Raw genomic sequence first — 24,483 nt, 5'->3', positions numbered from 1 at the left:
TTCATCAGGGCTTTGATCAGCTATCATCATGCCCTAAAATGAGGGACATCCGACTCAAAATCTTTCCCACCCTTCCTAAAGTGGTGTTCCATCACCCATCCAACCTCCACAATATTTTACTTCATCCCTATGCCACTCCCCCCCCCCCCCATCCCATCATAACCCCTTGCCACAGAGATCATATCCCCATACCTGCCAACTTTTGAAAAGAGCTACAGCATCAGTAAAACTAAGGCAAGACAAAAAAATCCAACAATTTCGGACACACACCAACTTGACAAAAATAATAATACTTCTGGGCTAAAAAATACAGTAATTCATTATTTAAACAGGATACTACAATGAAATCACATTTACTTACATTATAGGCCAATGATTTGCAGATGAACATAACAAATGAAGAAATCCCTGTTAAACAGCAGCAGGTATGGTGAATATTGTTCGGGAGCGTACACAATAGGACTTCGTTGATAAATTAAGCAGATATGCGGCAGTTGAAAAAGGCTTTACACAATAAAACTTGTTTAACATAATATGGGCAAGAAATAATACAATAAACACTAAAAATCACAAGCTAGATCGACTTAAAAGGTCACAGTTGTGGCCTTTTTAGCTTCCTGCGAAAAGTCCTGAGAAAATGTTTTGTCACAACAGGAACCAGAACTTGTGGTCTTCAAAATAGCAATAGATTCCAGCAATTTATTGGTCATGGATGATCTGAATTCTGTTCTATTTTTCTTCACAAGACTGAAAACATGTTCACATTCTGTATGCTGTGAGGTATGATGAGAATACAGAGCATTACTCTAGAAATCTGGTTACAATGAAGAAGTCCATTGGCTCCACGAATTCTTAATATTTGTGACCAACTGGAATCATTTGCAGCATCTTGACTTGAAGCCAAAGTGTCATCTACCTGAAGAAATGTAAACTGCCTCTGAAGTTTATTCAACACCTCATCTGTAGTTTCAGTCTCTTCTTTGCAAAACATGATAGGAACTTTTTCCAAGAAAAAAATGAATGGATGAAATTTTGTCAAATCTAGCAACTTGAACATGGTTTAACACGTCATCCTTGAGTGAAAACTTGACGATGTTGTCACAGGTAGTGCAAAAGTTTCTCACTGATGAAAAGAAAAGGGATTTATCTGTATCCAGGAGATAATTCACTGTACTCAAAGTCTGAATGTCAAACACTCACTCATCATCACTTCTTTGATTTTGAATCAAGTTGTACTGAACTTCAAGGAATAACAAGCTTTTGAAAAGTTTTGGCTTAACAAACATGGTGAACAGTTGCTTTAGCAAATCCATTAGAAGTTCTAATAAAAAAAGAACTTGTGGGGAAGAAGTCTGAAGGGCAACATTCAATTTGTCAAATAGAGGAATAGTTACATGAAAATGTACTGCCTACTTTCATTCCATAATGTCATATGGTATAATATTTTGGGGTAACTCTTCAAGTCAAACAAAAGTTTTCAGAGTCCAAAAGTGTGTAATACGTGTTATTTGTGGAGTAAATTCACGGACGTCTTGTAGAAACCTCTTCAAAGAACTGGGTATACTAACTACTGCCTCTCAGTATATTTACTCCTTAATGAAATTTGTCCTAAATAATATATCTCTTTTTCCAACAAACAGCTCAGTTCATACATACAATATCAGGAACAAAAATGATCTGCACAAGGACTTAAAAGCACTTACTTTAGTTCAAAAAGGGGTCCACTACTCAGGAACACTCATCTTCAATAATTTGCCAGCAAACATAAAAAAATTTAGCTACAAATACAGATCAGTTTAAAAGGGGCCTGAAAGACTTACTACTGGCCAACTCCTTCTACTCTATTGACGAATTATTTAATAGAAACAAATGATGTATTGTATATATTCATACTATTAGTATTGTTATTTCAGCTTTATATATATAAAAAAACAAAGATGATGTGACTTACCAAACAAAAGCGCTGGCACGTCGATAGACACACAAACAAACACAAACATACACACAAAATTCTAGCTTTCGCAGCCAACGGCTGCTTTGTCAGGAAAGATGGAAGGAGAGGGAAAGACGAAAGGATGTGGGTTTCAAGGGAGAGGGTAAGGAGTCATTCCAATCCCGGGAGCTGCAAGAAAAGGGGGAAAAAAGGACGGGTATACACTCGCACACACACACACACACACACACACACACACACACACATATCCATCCACATGTATACAGACACAAGCAGACATACACAGAAGCAAAGAGTTTGGGCAGAGATGTCAGTCGAGGCAGAAGTACAGAGGCAAAGATGTTGTTGAAAGACAGGTGAGGTATGAGCGGCAGCAAATTGAAATTAGAAATTAGCGGAGGTTGAGGCCTGGCGGATAGCAAGAAGAGAGGATATGCTGAAGGGCACGTTCCCATCTCGGAGTTCTGACAGGTTGGTGTTAGTGGGAAGTATCCAGATAACCCAGACAGTGTAACACTGTGCCAAGATGTGCTGGCCGTGCACCAAGGCATGTTTAGCCACGGGGTGATCCTCATTACCAACAAACACTGTCTGCCTGTGTCCATTCATGCAAATGGACAGTTTGTTGCTGGTCATTCCCACATAGAAGGCTTCACAGTGTAGGCAGGTCAGTTGGTAAATCACGTAGGTGCTTTCACACGTGGCTCTGCCTTTGATCGTGTACGCCTTCCGGGTTACAGGACTGGAGTAGGTGGTGGTGGGAGGGTGCATGGGACAGGTTTTACACCGGGGGCGGTTACAAGGGTAGGAGCTAGAGAGTAGGGAAGGTGGTTTGGGGATTTCATAGGGATGAACTAAGAGGTTACGAAGGTTAGGTGGACGGCGGAAAGACACTCTTGGTGGAGTGGGGAGGATTTCATGAAGGATGGATCTCATTTCAGGGCAGGATTTAAGGAAGTCGTATCCCTGCTGGAGAGCCACATTCAGAGTCTGATCCAGTCCTGGAAAGTATCCTGTCACAAGTGGGGCACTTTTTGGGTTCTTCTGTGGGAGGTTCCAGGTTTGAGGAGATGAGGAAGTGGCTCTGGTTATTTGCTTCTGTACCAGGTCGGGAGGGTAGTTGCGGGATGCGAAAGCTGTTTTCAGGTTGTTGGTGTAATGGTTCAGGGATTCCGGACTGGAGCAGATTCGTTTGCCACGAAGACGTAGGCCGTAGGGAAGGGACCGTTTGATGTGGAATGGGTGGCAGCTGTCATAATGGAGGTACTGTTGCTTGTTGGTGGGTTTGATGTGGACGGACGTGTGAAGCTGGCCATTGGACAGGTGGAGGTCAACGTCAAGGAAAGTGGTATGGGATTTAGAGTAGGACCAGGTGAATCTGATGGAACCAAAGGAGTTGAGGTTGGAGAGGAAATTCTGGAGTTGTTCTTCACTGTGAGTCCAGATCATGAAAATGTCATCAATAAATCTGTACCTTGGCAGGCCTGGGTAAACAAGAAGGCTTCCTCTAAGCGACCCATGAATAGGTTGGCATACGAGGGGGCCATCCTGGTACCCATGGCTGTTCCCTTTAATTGTTGGTATGTCTGGCTTTCGAAAGTGAAGAAGTTTTGGGTCAGGATGAAGCTGGCTAAGGTAGTGAGGAAAGAGGTTTTAGGTAGGGTGGCAGGTGATCGGCGTGAAAGGATGTGCTCCATCGCAGCGAGGCCCTGGACATGCAGAATATTTGTGTATAAGGAAGTGGCATCAATGGTTTCAAGGATGGTTTCTGGGGGTAACAGACTGGGTAGGGATTCCAGGCGTTCGAGAAAGTGGTTGATGTCTTTGATGAAGGATGGGAGACTGCATGTAATGGGTTGAAGGTGTTGATCTACGTAGGCAGAGATGCGTTCTGTGGGGGCTTGGTAACCAGCTACAATGGGACGGCCGGTATGATTGGATTTGTGAATTTTAGGAAGAAAGTAGAAGGTAGCGGTGCGGGGTGTTGGTGGGGTCAGGAGGTTGATGGAGTCAGGTGAAAGGTTTTGTAGGGGGCCTAAGGTTCTGAGGATTCCTTGAAGCTCCGCCTGGACATCAGGAATGGGATTACCTTGGCAAACTTTGTAAGTAGTGTTGTCTGAAAGCTGACGTAGTCCCTCAGCCACATACTCCCGACGATCAAGTACCACGGTCGTGGAACCCTTGTCCGCCAGAAGAATGACGATGGATTGGTCAGCCTTCAGATCACGGATAGCCTGGGCTTCAGCAGTGGTGATGTTTGGAGTAGGATTAAGGATTTTTAAGAAGGATTGAGAGGCAAGCCTGGAATTCAGAAATTCCTGGAAGGTTTGGAGAGGGTGATTTTGAGGAAGAGGAGGTGGGTCCCGCTGTGACCGAGGACGGAACTGTTCCAGGCAGGGTTCAATTTGGATAGTGTCTTGGGGAGTTGGATCATTAGGAGTAGGATTAGGATCATTTTTCTTTGTGGCAAAGTGAAAGAAGCAAATAACCAGAGCCACTTCCTCATCTCCTCAAACCTGGGACCTCCCACAGAAGAACCCCAAAAGTGCCCCACTTGTGACAGGATACTTTCCGGGACTGGATCAGACTCTGAATGTGGCTCTCCAGCAGGGATAAGACTTCCTTAAATCCTGCCCTGAAATGAGATCCATCCTTCACGAAATCCTCCCCACTCCACCAAGAGTGTCTTTCCGCCGTCCACCTAACCTTCGTAACCTCTTAGTTCATCCCTATGAAATCCCCAAACCACCTTCCCTACCCTCTGGCTCCTACCCTTGTAACCGCCCCCGGTGTAAAACCTGTCCCATTCACCCTCCTACCACCACCTACTCCAGTCCTGTAACCCGGAAGGCGTACACGATCAAAGGCAGAGCCACGCGTGAAAGCACCCACGTGATTTACCAACTGACCTGCCTACACTGTGAAGCCTTCTATGTGGGAATGATCAGCAACAAACTGTCCATTTGCATGAATGGACACAGGCAGACAGTGTTTGTTGGTAATGAGGTTCACCCCGTGGCTAAACATGCCTTGGTGCACGGCCAGCACATCTTGGCACAGTGTTACACCATCCGGGTTATCTGGATACTTCCCACTAACACCAACCTGTCAGAATTCCGAGATGGGAACTTGCCCTTCAGCATATCCTCTCTTCTCGCTATCCGCCAGGCCTCAACCTCCGCTAATTTCTAATTTCAATTTGCTGCCGCTCATACCTCATCTGTCTTTCAACAACATCTTTGCCTCTGTACTTCTGCCTCGACTGACATCTCTGCCCAAACTCTTTGCCTCTGTGTATGTCTGCTTGTGTCTGTATACATGTGGATGGATATGTGTGTGTTGTGTGTGTGTGTGCGCGCGCGCGAGTGTATACCTGTCCTTTTTTCCCCCTAAGGTAAGTCTTTCCGCTCCCGGGATTGGAATGACTCCTTACCCTCTCCCTTAAAACCCACATCCTTTCGCCTTTCCCTCTCCTTCCCTCTTTCCTGACGAAGCAACCGTTTGTTGCGAAAGCTTGAATTTTGTATGTATGTTTGTGTGTCTATCGACGTGCCAGCGCTTTTGTTTGGTAAGTCTCATCATCTTTGTTTATATATATATATATATATATATATATATATATATATATATATATATATATATATATATATATATATATATATATATATATATATGAATATAATAGAGGGAAACGTTCCACATGGGAAAATATATCTAAAAAATAAGATGATGAGACTTACCAAACAAAAGCACTGGCAGGTCGATAGACACACAAACATACACACAAAATTCAAGCTTTCGCCACAAACGGTTGCTTCGTCAGGAAAGAGAGATATATATATATATATATATATATATATATGGTGAATCCGCAAGGATCTCCTCAACACGGATCTATGGAACGAAAAACTAATCTAATCTCTAATCTAAGGAAAGTGCAAAAGGTCTTGTTCAAGTTTGAGAACAGGAAAATACACAATTTTTCCTCACATGTTGTGGCAAAAATCTTATTTCTTAGGATGGATTTGTCTCATTTGGAAGAATATGCTATTCTTTTAGGACCATATGTAGTAGCAGAATCAAGAATTCTCTTCTTCTGATACTCTTTGTACCCACTTTGTTCAACTCTAGGTACTCTGAAAGTTGTCAAGCTTGTGGAAATGTTTTGGGTACTTAATAGTACTTCCTGCTTGAAGAAAGAAAGAAGTGGATCCTACTGGCCCAGTAGTCTACACTCATGCTCATAAATTAAGGATAATGCTGATACATGGTGAAACAACACTCTGGTCGGTGGTTTGTGGGTTTAAATCACATCAGGATATGACCATGTGGTGCATTTGACCTGCGGTTGCCGCACGGTGGTGCTGGCAGCAGTCCACACATGTAGAGGTGTGTTGGTGCATGTCAGAGTACGGTGCAGCGAGTAAGTGTACAGACTTTTCAGACGTGCTAGTGGTGATTGTGTGTTGAAAATGGCTCAAAGAACACATACTGATGACGTTATGAGGGGTAGAATACTACGGCGACTGGAGGCTGGTCAAACACACCAGGTCGTAGCATGGGCCCTTCATATTCCACAAAGTGTGATCTCAGGATTATGGCAACAATTCCAGCAGACAGGAAATGTGTCCAGGCACTACAGTATGGGATGTCCATAGTGTACAACAACACAAAAAGACCGATGATATCTCACCATCAGTGTCCGCAGACGGCCACGGAGTACTGCAGGTAGCCTCGCTCAGGACCTTACTGTAGCCACTGGAACAGTTGTCTCCAGTCACACAGTCTACAGACGACTGAACAGACAAGGTTTATTTGCCCAGAGACCTGCAAGGTGCATTCCACTGACAGGAGAGCCCGTAAAGCATGGTGTCAAGAACACAAGTGCATGGTCACTGGAACAGTGGTCCCACGGACGAGTCCAGGTATAGTCTGAACAGAGATTCTCACCGGGTTTTCATCTGGCGTGAAATAGGGACCAGATACCAACCCCTTAATGTCCTTGAAAGGGACCTGTATGGATGTCGTGGTTTGATGGTGTGGGGTGGGATTATGATTGGTGCACATACACCTCTGCATGTCTTTGACAGAGTAACTGTAACAGGTCTGTTGTTTTGTAGCACACGTGCTTCGGGGCAGTTTTCTCAACTTATCACCAATACCATGGACTTACAGATCTGTGTAGTGTGTTTCCTATGTGCCTATACTATTGGTGCCAGTTTTGTGTAGTGCCAGATTGTGTGGCACCACATTCTGCAATTATCCTTAATTTATGAGCATGAGTGTATTCAAACATCTGCCTAAAAATAACCTCCTAGTACATACACACTTCAGAATTTTCTTTGCCTCTTTATTGCGGAATTTCTGTAATTTCTGAAGGTGTTGTTTTCTTTTGATACTCTTCTCTAAGAAATAAAATATATAAGAAGGATCTCATTAACTTTAAATCGCAATTTTCCAGCAGCTTTTTCAGCTGGTAGATTACTCAGGTGGCAAATGCAATCTATGATGGCAGTACCTTGTTAAACTTCCTTCAGAATTGTTGCAACCCCATTTTTGTGTCCTATCTTGTAGTAACAGGAGCACTGTCGGAGCAGAATGCCACACAGTTTTCAATTGGTAAGTTATAAGAACTCAGATGTGATAACATCAGGTCACCTGTGTTTCACCCTGTTGAGTCCCTATCTAATGCTGGCATGGATAGCACAGTGTTCACTACTTTTTCCCTGCGGAGTATCATAGAATGTAACCATAACAGGATATGACTTGGCATCTGTATCATTGCATCCATCCACTGTCAAAGAAAATTGTCCATTCTGAGGCACTTAACTTCAGATTACGCATTTTTTGCCATTTTATTTACAATGCATGTCGTTTTCAAACTACTTCAAGCAATTACTTACATAATCAAACTGTAATGGCAATGTCTTAGATATCAGGATACCTATCAGCACTGAATTCTTGGTTTCCATTATCACGGGGAAGGGAATCAGTGACTATAAAGCTGTAGAATTCATGTGATGATGGATTGTCAGGCATATCAGCTGTCAGCCACTAATATTTCTTCTTTGTGAGGTTTCAAAATGACACAAACGTGAAATGCAAAACTGGTCAAACATGTGATAAAAGAATGGCTAAAGGTGTTAAAAGGAATTATGAAGTGCAAAAGAGAACAGCTTGCAGATTGTCTGAACAGCCAATAATGAACATTCATACCAAGGGACAAAAATTTGGAGTATCAATGAACGAAATTGTATAGATACGTATGTGCTGACAAAGTTTTACTGTGGAAGTCCCATAATTGTTCAATAGCAGTGTTAGAACTGCCACACATGCAGAGACAATTTAATCACAAAATTTAATGACACAAAAAAATTTCAACATGAGAATGACCTATAGTTGCCGAAACTCTGAATTATTCTTCTGAAGCTGCTATGCTATGAAACATCATTATACAGTTTCTCTTTTCAAATTCTGCATGCATGTCAAAATTAAATATTGACATACCAGCTGTACAGGTATGAAACACAAATTTTTTGTCTAAAAAAAACACAATACATTCAGAAGAATGATAAATAGTGCTTTATTAGAAGTATGCTCCATTATCTGTTATACATTTTTCCCATCTTTCGGGCAATTTGTGAATACCACCAGCAAAAATTTTCCCCTTTTGCCGTGAACCATTCATTGAGGCATTTTTTCACATCTTCGTATGAACCAAAGCACTGCTCAGAAAGTGTGTGACCCATTGATGCAAACAAGTGGTAATTGGTAGGAGCCAAGTCTGGTGAGTAAGCAGCATGGAGTAGAACTTCCCAGATGAGTGCTTACAATGTGTCGCAAACCAGTTTTGCCACATGTGAAGAAGCACTGTTGTGAAGAAAAATGACTGTGTTGCCTCTTTCGGTACTGTGGCCTTTTTTTCAAGCAGCAAATAGTTCACATCAGTCAGTTGTTGGCAACATTTAGTGTTAACCGCTCATAACAGACGACACACCTCCGGTCCCACCAAACACAGAACATTGTCTTCCTGCCAAAGAGATCCACCAGTCTTGCATTCGATGTGGATGATGTATCTTGGTCTACCCATGATTCTTTTGCACTTGGGATTCTCAAATTAAATCCACTTTTCATACTGTGTAACTATACAATACAAAAGTGACTTCCTTTTGTACAAAGCAAGCAAAATCTCAAGTTCTTTTTGTGCTTTTTCATTTGCCTGTTGTTCAACTAATGTGGTACCCATCTATCGATCTACTGAATGTTTCCAATCTCTCATAGACTACTGGGAACAGCTTGTTGATTAATGCCAAATTGGTCAGCGAGTTGTTTCTGTATTTGTGAATATCTTTGTTCAACAATGCCTCCAATACCACATCATCTTATTTTTTTTGTTTTGTTTTGTGGTTTTTCATGTTCCTTGTCTGCAACATTGAAGTCACCATTTTTGAAATGCTAAAACCATCATTCACTTGTATCTTGTGATGGAGCATATTCACCATAAGCTTCTCAAATTAATTGGTATGATTCAGCAGCAGTTTTCTTCAAATGAAAACAAAAAATTAATGCTTTCCATTAATGCTCTTTGTTTGGTATAAATTTCAACATATTGAACACAGCAACACAACACTATCCACAGACTTTTCTAATTTATCACTCATGCATGTCTGTCACTTGTTGAAACAACAAAATGGTGCAGTGTCAAATCTTTATGGCGCAAGGCAGTAGGTAAAGGTATCCACATGTATGCCATACTTATTAATTTCTGGAAGACATTCAACATAATTCCATACTGTTGCCTAGTGAACTACATAAAATTTGCTGAATATTGGACCAGAATTTTAACTGAACTGATGACTTTCTAACTGGATTAAAGCTGCTCCAGTCAAAGCCCAAAAAAGTGTTTCAGTGTACATACAGTAATGTTGGAATTGCAGAAAATTGTAACAAAGTGCACAAAGACATACAGCAAATTGACACTTTGGTGTAGGAACATTTGATTCTCAGAATACATAAATGTAACAGTGTACATAAGTAAGTGGAATCCATTGTTGTTTAATTACACAATTGGTGGTCAATCATGGAAAGTGACTTAAAATGAGATAGAAATAGTTAGAGGAAAAACAGATGCCAGACTGATATTCACATGAAGAATCCTAATGAAATGTAGTTCATCCACAGAAGAGATTGTTTGCAAACTGCTAGAATCAACTGATTCCACTGTATTGCTTGTCAGTCTTGGATCTTAACATGTAGGTTTAATAGAGTGAATACAGATTAACTCAGTGAACATGAGAGTGTCTAGGGGATGCTTTTCAAACATTGGTGACAGAGCATACATAGGAAGCACACATCATGGAGGGGGTTACTGTTAAAATGTCGAAAGCACACACTCCAAAGAGGAATTATGAAGCATATTACTTCCTCCCACATATATTTCAGGATATGATCATAACATGAAAACCATAGAAATTGAAGGTCATACTGATAGTCGTTACACTGAGGTAACAAAAGTCATGAGATACCTCCTACTATAGTGCCGGACCTCCTTTCACTCTATCCAGTGCAGCAACTCTACATGGCATGGATTCAACAAGCCGATGGAATTCTCCTGCAGAAATATTGAGTCAACTGCCTCTACAACTATCCATAATTGTGAAAGCATTGCTGGTTCAGGATATTGTGCACAAATTGACCTCTTGATTATGTACTGTAAATGTTCAATGGGAGGCCTGTTGGCACTCAAACTGTCCAGAATGTTCTTCAAACGAATCACAAACAGTTAAGGCCTCGTGACACGGATCCTCAATCATCAAAATTCCTTCACTGTTTGGAAACATGAAATTCATGAATGGCTGTAAATGATCTACAAGGAGCTGAACTTAGCCATTTCCAGTCAATGATCGGTTCGGTAAGACCAGAGGACCCAGTCCCTTCCATGTAAGCCAGCCCACAGAATTACGGAGACACCACTGGCTTGCATAGTTGCTTGTTGACAATTTGGGTCCTTGGATTCATGGGGTCTGCATCACACTTGAATCCAAGCATCTGCTCTTAGCAACTGAAACTGGGACTCATCTGACCAAGCGTCAGTTTTCCAGTTGTCTAGGGTCCAAACAATATGGTCACAAGCACAGGAGTGGCACTGCAGGTGATGTCATGCTGTCAGCAGAGGAACTCGCATCAGTCACCTGCTGCCATAGCCCATTACCACTAAATTTCACTGCACTGTCCGAATGGATACATTTGCTGTATGTCCCATACTGATTTCTGTGGTTATTTCACGCACTGTTGCTTGTCTGTTAGCACTGACAATTACATGCAAATGTTGCTGCTCCAGGTTGTTAACTGAAAGCCACCAGTCAGTGTGTTGTCCGTGCTGAGAGATAATGAATGAAATTTGGTATTCTCAACACACTCTTGACACTATGGGTCTGGGAGCATTGAATTCGCAAATCATTTCTGAAATGGAATGTGCCTTATGTCAAGTTACAGCTACCATTCTGCATTCGAAGTCTGTTAATTCCGAATGTGCAGTCATAATCACATCAGAAACCTTTTCAGTTGAATCACTTAATTACAAATTACAGCTCCACCCTATCCCATTACTTTTGTCACCTCAGTGTACTTTTGCACAGCATTCACAAGTGGAATAGGAAATGGGAGGGAGTGAGATAATAGTGGTACCGGAAGTAATCTGTGTGATGATGCAACAGGGATGAAAATGAGTGACCTGTAATTCAAAAACAGCTCTATACAGGAGTCCAAAGATATTATTTTAACAGATAAGTAATCAGCATTGAAAAATAAATCAAGAAAGAAAAAATTACAGACTGTTGCTTGCATAAATGATAATAATGATTGATCATGGCAGTACCACATAAAACACCAACAGAGAAGATTGCAACACCAAGAATGAGTTGTGAGACATAGACGTAAGTTGTTAGTCATGTTTCTACATTTGAAATTATGTCTATTCAAATTTCATGGAAGTCACATATGAATGGCGCTAGTAGTGCCACTATGAGAATGCAAATCAGCTTTGCTTTAAATGCACACTGTAACAGTCATAGGTATTAGTTATCTTTGAGATTGGATATGGTGAGTTGATGTTAGTCACGTATGCCTTTAACATGACAAAGACACAACTATCAACATCTCACCAAGTTTTAACTAGGTTGCATAATAGGGCTATGAGAATCTGGATGTTCCTTCAGCAGTATTGCAGGAAGATCAGTACGAAGGTAGCCAAAGTGATAGAGTGCTGGTAGCAGTGGTCACGAGCATGTACGGTCGCAAGATGACCAGGCTCCAGATGGCCACATGGCTCTAGTGACAGGGGAGACAACTATGTTTGGCATATGGTTCTGTCACATCACATTGCACATGCAGCAGCAATATGAGCAGCAGTTGGCATCACAATAACCCAATAAATTGTTACAAATAGATTACTTCAAGAATAGCTCTGAGACAGATGCCCTGTGGCATGCATTTCATTGACCCCAACCAGCACCATTTGCTTCTTCAGTGGTATCAAGCGAGAGATTATTTGAGGGCAGGGAGAGGAATAGTTGTGTTTTCTGATGAAAGCTGCTTCTATCTTAGCGGCAGTGATGGTAGTGTGTTGGTTAGGAGAAGGCAAATGGAGAGCCTGCAACTGACCTGTCTGCATACTACGCACACTGAACCTGCACCTGGAGTAATGGTCTGGCGTGCAGTTTTGTGTGACAGCAGCAGAATTCTCATGATTATCCCATGCACCCTGACTGCAAATTTGTATGTCAATCTAGTGATTGAACCTGTTATGCTGTTGTTCATGAATAGTGTTCCAGGGGGTGATTTCCCACAGTATAATGCTTACCCACGTACCGCTGTAGTAACTCAACATGCTCTACTGGATTGAGATGCTGCCCCGACCTGCTCGATCACCAGCTCTGTCTCCAGTCTAGCATATATGGGACATCATTATATGACAACTCCAGCACCATCCACAACCAGCTATTACTGTCCCCGTACTGACTGATCAAGTGCAATAGGTATGGAACTTCATCCCACAAAGTGACATCTGGCGCACGGTTATTAATGTACCAGAATTCCACATTTGCAATAGCTTATCTTGCACTTACATTAACCCATGATCTTGCAGTACCAATCACTTGAATGTGTTACCTAGGTAAATGAATGAAAGCTTGCCATTTTCATGGATGGTCCTACAAAATAATTCTGAATTTTTCCTTGATGATACTGACTAGGTTTAGTGCTTGTGACAGCTGAATGTTAGTGCACCACTATATTCATGTAACTTAGATGTCACAAGCAGGAGCAGTGAATACATTTACATTCAAAAATCTTATTATGCACACTGATGATTTCTGAAACAGTAATTACAGCAATACTTTACCGCATAATATCCCAAGGTATGCTGTTTACATTCTCATTGTATATTTTAACTGTTTCTTCAGGTGAATATTTACGGTAAGCACTTTCATATTTTTCTTTCTCCGTCAAGTTTGTTTTACTTGGATTTGAAGCAGCCAGCCAGCCTCTATAGCGTGTTGAAGCCTCACGCCTGTAACAAAATATTTTCATGAACAGTGTTATTTTGTCTATGCTGAAATAGCAAAACAAAACATTGCTGAAAAACTTTATGGGAAAAAATTCATTAATCATCGTTGGAGATTTAGTGACTCACTATGCTCTTTCATTTTTTGTATTTTTGCAACACAATCCCAAGAGCATTTTCACTACCTTAAACAGTTTCAATCAGCCAGTGGTCATCTACAGATTAAAAGCTATATGCTGCAAGCAGTTTCTGCTTGATAATGCAAAGAAAACCACTTTGCTGCAAGTGGTTTCCACTGCATTATCAAAGGTCTTTGCTCTAGACATGACTATTTGCAGGTTGAAACCAGTTGCAGCATTGTGAAATGATCTTAGGACTGTGTCAATGAAGTATAAAAACAAAAAATTAAAAAAAATTAGATTTTGGGGATAAATTAAAAACCTGTACTTTATGTTTATAAAACATTTCATCATTTATACTCACGCAGATGTTTTCTCTTCTTCTGTGTATGAAGATTCTATTAATTCTTTCAGACTTTTTGTATTATCCACCCACTGTATGAAACCAAGATTGCCACTAAGTGGTACAACCTGCAAATAACATTTTGCTGTCAGAAGAACAGAATGTTCAGCTAAACCGCACTGCAGAACAAGCAGACATGTCTAATATGTCCTAAGAAAGAGTATGTGGTTCTCTTAAATATATAAAAGCAAATTATTTCTTCCAATATTTCCTATATTCGTTTTGAACTGAAGCATGGCAGAAGATATTGTGAAGCTATTATTTGGCTTCACGAAAATGGGGCAGCTCTTGTTCATTCAGTCTGTAAAGTATTTGAATATGGAGTACCTCTCACACTCACATCATTATAACTAATTTCCATTATTGGTGTCACATCATTCTATACAAGTATTCAACAAGTGCAAAGTGAGTCTGTTGTTGACTGTTTACTTTCTCAGCACCCTTCAGTTTGCAAGCCCAGGATATTCTCTCATATCAGTCTTGTCAAGGGTATAATATAATCACTCAACAAACTAATACACATTTTAGAATAAGGTGTACGGTTGTGGTACCAGAATGGCTTCCATTAAAGCAAAATGATAGGGTCCCTTAGGAAACCTACTACCAGACTGCAGTTTGCTAACAGATCACACCTATGCTTTGTGGAGCTTTGTGGACCCCTAACGAGCCCAGGCCAGTCAGAACTCTGCCACAGATCTTCTCTCCGTGTACCATGAAATTCGCGTGGCTGTTTCCTAAACCCTGCATTAGATTCTTTGGGTTTGATAGTCACTTATATGACAGTCATTTTCATATCATTGTATACATTAATCCCCCCCCACTACAGCAAAATCTCATTTCAAAATTGTCCATGCCTCTGCATCCCTTTCACTCTTCCATAAAGCCTTGGACTTCACTGGGAATGGGTCTGTTCTGATGAAAAAATTCACAAAAAGATACACTTTTAAAAGCATTTGTAACTTAAAACTACCATGGGCTTCTTCATTTTACTTAAACGAATATCCTCAATTTTTTGAGGGGTATATGTTGTTCCCTGTTATTTTGTCTCTGCAGCTCCCACTAGTCCTTTGGAAATTATTCCCTGATGTCTTAGAGTAGGTTTTATCACTGTTCACGTAATTTTTAGCAACCACCTCTAACATCATTTTCCTGCAGTCCACGACCCACTTCCAACTATTGCTTTGTTCCGAATGTACGCTCTCATAAATTTCTTCCTTAAATTAAGGGCTCTTAGTTTCTTTTAGTCTGTTCCTTGCAATTTCCTTGCTTTATGTGCCATATATTATTTTGCTTCCAAGGAGGCAGAATTCCTTTACTTCAACTATTGCGACCACTAATTTTGATGTTAAGTTTATCAACTACCTCCTTTTTTCTACACCTTGTTACAGAATAGAATGAAACTTCTGAGATAGAGAAATTTGTTAGTATCAAATATAAATTTATGAGTTAGGAAGTCTTTTCTGATGAGGAGCTACCGAACTTAAGTGAGGAAAAAAACTTGACTAAATAAAGGAATTGCTTGACAGGACAGATCCTGTGCATTAATGGATTGTCAGTTTGGTAATGGAGGGAACAGTGGATGTAAAAATTTTGTATGGGGACCAAAATATGAATATAGCACACAAGTTTAAATGAATGCAGTAGTTATTCACAGATGAAGATGCTTGCACAGGATAGATTAGCACGAAGAGCTTCAGAATGAAGACCTTTAACCAGAATTTTGATCACGCTGCTGAACCACCTTTTCTTGCCATAGTTGCTTCTCTGGCATACAAGTGGATTCCTAAGAGAAACCTTAAACCTTTTTTAGCCTGAGCACTTCTCCCTTGGTCTTCTATTCTTATTATTAATTATTTTTGTGAGAATATCAAACTTTTTCCCCATTTCACACAGCCAAACAAGTCTTTCTCAGTTATCAAGTGCAATGTTAGAAATGCCTGTCTTGTGCCTTAAGCTTTCATAAAGAGAAACTAGTCATCTAACACTCCTTGAATTTTCTTTTCCATTCTTCTGTACATTGTTCTTGTCTGCAATGTGGGTGAATGAAATTGTGGGATAGTTCTTCAACACTGTTCATTTTTGGCATGCTGGTGTAGAAGCTTCCACGAAACCACTTAGTGCAAAATCTGTGCAGTTCACAGGTTTATTTACATATATCAGCCAACTTTCAATAATCCAATGTGTCCTCCATCTGCTATACATTTATATAAAAACTTATATACTAAAATTTTATGTGAAATTTAAACATCCATTTTGTGTTGATTGTTTCAAAAAATCACGTGCATGACATGATTTATTGTGTCTTGGTCTATCTATCTTCTTGTTTCTTTTACCTAACCTTTATCCCGTATCTTCAAAGTGTCGAATGTTAATTTTTGGATTTTGCAGTATTAATAGCAGAAGGTGGCAGGATGCCCTTCCTGTGTCGCAGTGTTCATCAAACCAGAAACACATGTGTAGGGTTTTCTGCATACGGTGCTGTTCCCTTGGAAGTTGAGAGTGTCCATAGCTTACGCATCGTGAAGTGAACAAGAAAGTGCAACATTTTGTCAACATAATGTTGAAATAAACATCTCGTTTCACGTTCACAGTACACTGAATGAATAGGCCCCTGTCATAGTAAGAGAAACATCACAGAAACTTGAAACATCCATCAGTCACTGTGGGTTAAATGCCTCATTTGGCTGTTAAATACTTCATTTGGTTGTCTGTGTATTCAACACCTTATATAATTTGAAAAGTGGCAATACTATTACTTGTTGATTAGATTAGATGTACTTTTCGTTCGAATTTATCCATAGTGAGATCCTCTGGGATGTGAACATGTCAGAAAACAAGAATACGCAGTAAATATTTACAAAATAAGAACACATGTTAATGTATCTCTTAAATCACCAAATATTAAATATTCAATACACTTCGGTGCAAATAATAATTCTTAGGCTATCATTGCCAAGCGACATCAACTAAAGGAAATGACATAGAAAACATTTTACAGCATTTATTTACAATGATCACATTACTGCATAAGATTGTACAGAAGTCAGATTTATGCAATATTGACGTTATGTGATATTAATAACATGCATGCATCAATTGGTTCTGCTAAAAAATTCATCCATTTAGTAGGAGGAGCTGACCACCAATAAATCTTTTAGACTCTTCTTAAACTGAACTTCATTATTACTTCTTTATATGGCTGCTGGCATCTAACTGAAAATGTATATTGCTGAACAGTGGACACTTTACTGAACCAAAGTAAGTGACTTTAAATCTTTGTGGAAGTTATACTGATTTCTAGAATTGATTCCATACTATACTATTTCTAGTACTGATTCCATACTATACACTTACAGCAGCTATTGCCCAGTTTCTGTGTTTTTTGGCCCACTGCAGATGTGTAGCTCTATTTGAGCACAGGCCATTTGTACTACCCAACTCCAAATGTCACTGCATGCACTCCCTTCACAATGCGCACTCAGAAACGAACTGAAATAGACGTGCATTCAGATACAGCAGTAATTCCCGACTGGTTTGACCGAGCAAGATGGTGCAGTGGTTAGCACACTGGACTCGCATTCTAGAGGACGACAGTTCAAACCCGCGTCCGGCCATCCTGATTCTGTGTGTGTGTGTGTGTGTGTGTGTGTGTGTGTGTGTGTGTGTGTATCTAATTACAAAGAAGACTGTTTGGCTGAAAGCTTAATGTTTGACAGCCTTTTTGTCATTCCTATCTGCGACTCAACATCTCTGCTATATGGTGAGTAGCTGTCTATTCTTTTCATAATATCGTCATTATTCCATATAGGATTTTCCATTGTTTGAACAGTAGTAGTTGCATGATATGATGAAAAACAAAAGACAGCTATAATTTTTATTTGTTAACAAAGACGTGTGAAGCATTATTTCATCATCAACATGACTACATTTTATTGATATCACTGATTTCATTAGAATTTTTAAGGAGGCACGAAGGTGATTTTATGAAAAAAATATTTTTTTTAAAAATAAATATATTAATTTATGACTTACTGACAATACGTTCCCAAGTTTTTATGATTATGACCATTATTTTCACTGCAATAAAGTAAGTACATCAGTGCCTGCCTGCCTGAACTTACATATCATTCAGCTTGCTTTCAATCCAAAATTTGTATAATCGATATTGTTTTATCTTTTACATCTGGACACTACAGCATTGCAAAATCTTTGTTGTAGTTACAGGAGTCAGCCAAATATGACACTTACTCTACGAATAAGCAATGTAACCAAGTCTGAGATGTCATGTGATATAATTACTGGTGTTCACACAGGGTGAATATGACAATTTGGGTGAAATGTGCATATATTATCCACAATTATGCCCTGCTTACAATGGATGAAATGCAAATCTGCCTGGAATCATTTTACTAAAGGAAATACATCTCAAGATATTTCCGGAGATTCTCTTGATGAGAGTGCTTCTAGGAAGAAAATGAATTCTAATTTGCCACTGAAACTTGAAAATTCATGTGAATCTTGCACATCCAAAAAATGTTTACACGGAGGTACACAATACACAAAACTGTAATAATTTTTAAGACGTGCTCTCTGACTGCTAGATAGCGATAACATCTGTGACAACGATAAAAGATAGGTAGGGCAGAGATGATTATTAATGTGCAATTCAGCATGCACTAATCAATTGGTAGTTCTCTGCCTGTCAATCTGTGTTGAGATCTGAAAGAGACTACATGTATGTGTAAAAAAATGCACACATGCTAAGTATTATTAACCTTGTGAATGTATTACATCAAGGTCATGCATGAAAATATATTCAGGACAGTTTTAAAAAGTTGTTTGAATATTTATTTATTAGTCCATGAAGGATATTACAACAAGTATTTGGATGATGATGAAGTCCTGCAAGGACACCAGTAATAATGGAGGAAAATACCAACATGTCACCACTATGTTACAGAGGTACAAGCAATTATTTCTGGAAGGGACAGAAAAACATTTTTAATTTTTATATCTATGTATTCACAATGAAATCTTTTTGTTCCATTTTTTCTTCATTAACTGGGGTACTGTTTGGATAGCTGAAACCCCCCTTTTTCTATTATATATTCCAGAATAAACTTAAAAATCATTTAACCCTTCAAATAATATTTGCTTATCGTTACCAAATCCCTTTCCCCAAAATTTTCCCACAGACTTAAGTAGCACTAGCAAACACACAGGAGAATTTACCGCCTAAACTAATATATATAAATTACATCTGCACAAAAAGATCTTTCACATATAATATTGGTCTTTCTTTGTGTGCTTGTTCTTTAAGATACATAAAACACAAATGAGCCAGCAAAAATTAAAATAATGATATAAACGCTGGTCTTCTGGGACCAAAATTGGTCTTCTGGGACCAAAATTTTTCTAAGTGGCTAATCCTCTAAGTGTTAAGTTTTGAATGAGAGTCTAATGCTCAATGATTTAAGAAATGCATTGCACATTCTCACATGTAACATAATTCATCCAGTGTAAAACGAAATTTTCTTTGAAAGCAATGCTTCTCAAATCACCACACGCACTATTTTCCTGGGGCCTGTTAGAAATGTAAACAGTTATGACATTGTGTTCATCAAAAGCAGACTCTTGTGTATGCACTGTGTTTTGTTGTTGTTGTAAATCACACTTTTTTTTGTAACTAAAGTTTTATTTTGGTGTTACCCTCTTGTTTATGTTTTATTGTTGCAGTATTATTCTGCAGTAGTGGGCTAAACTAAAGTCTTAAAGTCAAAATTACAAAAATTTAACTGAAACGTATGACAGTGAAAAATTTCTGGAATTCTAAAAAATTCCTGGAATTCTAAAAAATTTCCAGGTTTTGCTGAATTATTTTCAGCATGAAAAAATTCCCATATTTTTTCCAGATTTCATGGTTGTCATGGTATTGTACACCCCGAGTTTGTGGTCCTAAAACTGTTTAGACAGCAACATATATTGCTGTTCTATATTATAATCCTGGCAATGAAGAAAAAGCAAGGGTATTAGAACTTTTAGGAATGAATCAAAGGACTCACACATTACAAACACTGACAATGCTGGACAAGAAGTGGGTCAATCAGGCTGCTGCAGCATTGATAAACACATCCAAAATTCACAAGTAGTAGACAAGATCATGTAGAAGAGGAAGAGAAGTTGACAAAGACCCTGAATACAGTGAGGAAGATTTTAAACATGTATAAAATCCCTGTATTTCAAGAAAAGTTGTAAAATTTAACAAACCAAACTTTAAATCTGTTTTTCTACAAACATTATTTTTTTGTTTTGTTTTTAGGAACATTAAGGTTAACTCAAAGATGGTTTAAGCTAGAACTTTCAAACTGCTGAGTTCTTGTAAGTAAGTAGCCTGTTTGAAATGGACTAATGAAGTACATAGGAGCGAATTACAAGTGATATGTGGTGAAATACATGCAAAATTGACACTCAAAAAATGTCCACATAAAAAATTAATAAAACTTTATTTAATGATACGGTAGTATTCATTTTAACCCAACAATGCAAACTCCAGGTTGGAACAGGACAGATTGCTACTCACTGTAAAGATCACACGTTGAGCTGCAGACAGGCACAACAAAAAGACCGTTACACCTTATAGCTTTCGAGCAAAGCCTTCTTCAGCAAAGTAAAAAACACACACACACACACACACACACACACACACACACACACACACACACACACACAACACTTTCACAAGCAAGCACACCTCATACACACACAACTGCTACCACCGGCAGCTCCAACTGGTATGCAACTGTCATATGAACGGCAATCTGAAGTGCGGTAGAGAAGGGGGAGGGACAGCAAAGTATGAACAGAGGAAGAGAAGAGTGGTATCTGTCAGGGCATATATGGACTAAGAGACTGCCAGGTGCAGCATTTGAAAGTGGGGCATGGGGAGGAAGAAAAAAATTGGGAGTGGAAAAGAAGAGGATCAGGTAAGGGGGAATGGATGTGTGGGTACATTGACAATGAGCAGCACACAAAGAGCTTGGGAGAATGTGACAGGGAGTAGACAATAGAGTGAGAGGGTGGAAACTGTTGGGTGGAGGGTGAGAGGACAGGAGGGCACAGTAGGCTGAGACCGTTATAATTTTGGGAGCAGATAATATGTGCAATGATAACTCCCATCTGCACAGTTCAAATGGCTCTGCGCACTATGGGACTTAACATCTATGGCCATCAGTCCCCTTGCACAGTTCAGTAAAGCTGGTGTGGCTAAGAGCAAAGTTGACCACCTTGTGGCATAACATGCAGCTTAACACACCATACTAGATTTCAATGGCTGCTTGACAACCTGGGCCATCTGGATCCTCCTCTCCACCACCACTTTCTGAACTGTACAGATGGGCGTTATCCTTACAACACACTATCCACTCCTGAAATTATCCCACATCAACCTATAGTAACCTACTGTCCCCGCACCTTCCACCCAATAGTTTCCACCCCCTCATCCTATTGCCTTCTCCCTTTTCAAGTTCCCACACCCTCTTTGTTTGTCTACCAGCCTCTGTCAACCCCTACCTCCCAACACTTTGCCTGGCAGTCTCTATAACCTGCACACTTGCCCCGTAAGACAGCACTCTTCTCTTCCCCACCAGATCACCAGATCCTGCTGTCCCTTCCCCCTCCCCACCCCACTCCAGATTGCTATTCACATGACATTCACATCCCAGTCAGAGCTGCCGATGGTAACGGTCATGTGTGCATGTGCGTGTGTGAGCAATCTATTCTTATACTAATATTATAGATGTGTCCAGATGTGACGGTTCGCCCACTTTTATTTCTTAGTCGATTGTCCTCGGTATCAACGTACTGGCTGAAAAAATAGGGGGTGGAAGTGCAGTACTGTGTACTGTAAATGATGTAGCCAACAGATGCACAGTTGTGTTTCACAGTCCTTTACTTTCACTGTTCACCACCCCCCCCCCCCCCCCCCCCCCCGCCCACCTCAATATTACACAGTTATATGGCCAGTGCACTACTGTTTAACTTTTGATAAGCCTCATTAATAGGTTGCAGGCAAACATCCACATACTGTTATACAATAGTTTACTGTTGAACATCTACGAGCAGTAAAAAACATAACCACATAGTCCACAGTTTTTTCGGAATAATCAGGTACGTATGGAACAGATGCTGTCATTGTTGTAACACACAGCCTAATTGTGTTATGCTTTTTTCACAGTTAAGTTGATGCATTGTTGTTGTTCTAACAACACAGGTTTCTTGTCTGAAGCCCAGCCATGGACAGACTGTCTCGCGACAAAAAAATCGGGCCCTTATATATCCTCATAATAATAGGTACTAAAACAACTACACATTGTTCAAAGCTAAATTTACAGAAATTATAATTAAAACTTAATTCATTAAATTAACTGAATACCTTGACAAATTAGTTCTTTTTAACAGTTTCTTCTACTGCAAGAGTTAGGCTTAATTGTTTCTTTAAATCATGAAATTAACATACATCATTACGCAAACAAAACTTTTGACAAAACTGTTAATTACTTTGGAATTAATTAAGGGCTGGCTTTGCTAACATGGTTTTGAATATATCTAAACAGATACTTTAAGATTAGTAGTATTTTGTCTTCCAAATGCTTACAGTTATTCCAGAATTTATATTTGTTTATAAGTCAACAACAGAATTTAATTTAAGAAACAACTACTAATTTCACCCTATAATTAAAGCATTAATTAGCAATAGTCAAAATAAATTAGAAAATCAATTGCATACATAAAAATAAGCACAAAATTAGATATGGTGCTATATTCTTTAAAACTAAGGGCCAACCTTTCTCTTTCATGAAAATGCTGATATACTCACGTATGTTAATGATAATTAGTGAAAAGTGAAAGTGAAAAAAGAATTTTAAGGAGGCAGATGGCAAAACAAGAGGGGAAGTAAAAATATCCTATGGTGCTTCATAACATGGTGAATATTTAGCATTTATTTTTCAACTAAATTTAACATTTATTTTTAATTAAATTAAATACTTCTGCAATTTTACGACCATCCCCTCCTTAAATTTGAAATAGAGGTGTACAAACGGTAAACTATAAAGCAACTGGAGAGACTAAACTTACCTGATAGGTTTTTATGCGCAGCTGCTGTTCTCTGCACACTGAATCCTGTGTTAACATTTTAGTCATAAGACTGAATAGTTGTTGAATTCTCTGATCAAGGCGCAAGTCCTCACCATGTTTTATTATACAGTGATGTTCCTTTGCATCATTACCAAGCATTGTTAGCCTTATAGGTTTCCGCATTGAATGTAATACGATCACCTTTTGCAACAAAATTACAATGTTTGTCAAGATGCAGAATCAAATGGTCATCTAAAATGGAATCTTTTAAAGTACGCTTAAAAATAAAAGTGTTATAATTGTTAAGAAGGGATATGCTACATGTATGCCACTCATATTGTAACTGAGACATTCTAGAAACAGAGATGAATAATGTTGCATTAAAGAAGAAGAAAAAAAAAAAAAGAGCCGTAAGTTAGCAGAATATATTATTGTTATACTCCTTTAACCAATTCACATTGAAATGAGATGATCTGCCATCAGAAAGAATTCAGAAAGTGTGCCAGTCACGCCTGTTGAAGACTTCTGGAAAGGGGGCAAGTGACATTTGTTGTTGTTTTAGTCCGAAGACTGGTTTGATGCAGTTCTTCACATTACATTACAACTACAGAATTCAAAGCAGAGACTGGGTATGAGTATTTGAAGGGCTTAAGAGAGACTTTTGAAGAACAGAAATCCAATTCAAAAACAAAGCTTTGCTCCTGAATTATAGAGTATAGTGTTTCAAGGGCAGGAGATGGTTTATTTCTTACCAGAGACAGTGCTAAAATTTTATATTAGCACAGACACAAATGTACGCATTTCACCTGTAATGAAATTTTGTTTGCTAGCAATATGTGAAGGACAATACTTCAAATGTGTTTTGACATATTCCTATAGTTACTTCCACTAAATACATTCTAAGAACTAGGACAGCTAACTTACTGCCACTTTATGAATTCACACACACTACCACTTTTTTCTCAGCCTGAGGAGAGACGATAGAGCTGCTAAAACCCAATTACAATGAAGAAACTGGAAGAAGGTAAAATGTCACATATTTATATATAATCTCTATGGTAAATCAAGTCAATTAGTGCTACTCATAAATTAATGTGGGAAATTCATCATTTCCATTACACAATAAGTCATGTGCGAAGAGATATATGTGTTACTAGTTAATACAACCACATCTACACTTTGATGTGCCAAAGCTTCCTCTGTTTCCAATAGGCTACATTCTCTTAGTACTATTTACCAGAAGCATTAAAACATGTCTTTTTACAAATATGCAAATGGGACCACTCTATGAAATTAATTTTAACGATAA

The 24,483-nt window shown here is 39.1% G+C and overlaps 1 protein-coding gene across 1 annotated transcript in view; it reads right to left on the bottom strand.

The window, feature by feature from the left end:
- LOC126167810 (DNA-dependent protein kinase catalytic subunit-like) overlaps nucleotides 1-24,483 on the bottom strand; it is a 540,256-nt gene that overhangs the window by 27,033 nt on the left and 488,740 nt on the right. The window contains exons 49-51 of the mRNA XM_049920510.1: nucleotides 23,175-23,375; nucleotides 14,001-14,107; nucleotides 13,356-13,523 (exon numbers count right to left, since the gene is read on the bottom strand). Of these exons, the coding sequence (XP_049776467.1) occupies nucleotides 13,356-13,523; nucleotides 14,001-14,107; nucleotides 23,175-23,375 (476 nt within the window). The remainder of the gene's footprint in view (nucleotides 1-13,355; nucleotides 13,524-14,000; nucleotides 14,108-23,174; nucleotides 23,376-24,483) is intronic.

The sequence above is a fragment of the Schistocerca cancellata genome, chromosome 1, assembly GCF_023864275.1.
Source record: "Schistocerca cancellata isolate TAMUIC-IGC-003103 chromosome 1, iqSchCanc2.1, whole genome shotgun sequence".
Taxonomy (NCBI): domain Eukaryota; kingdom Metazoa; phylum Arthropoda; class Insecta; order Orthoptera; family Acrididae; genus Schistocerca; species Schistocerca cancellata.
This window is presented reverse-complemented; position numbering and strand designations above follow the sequence as displayed.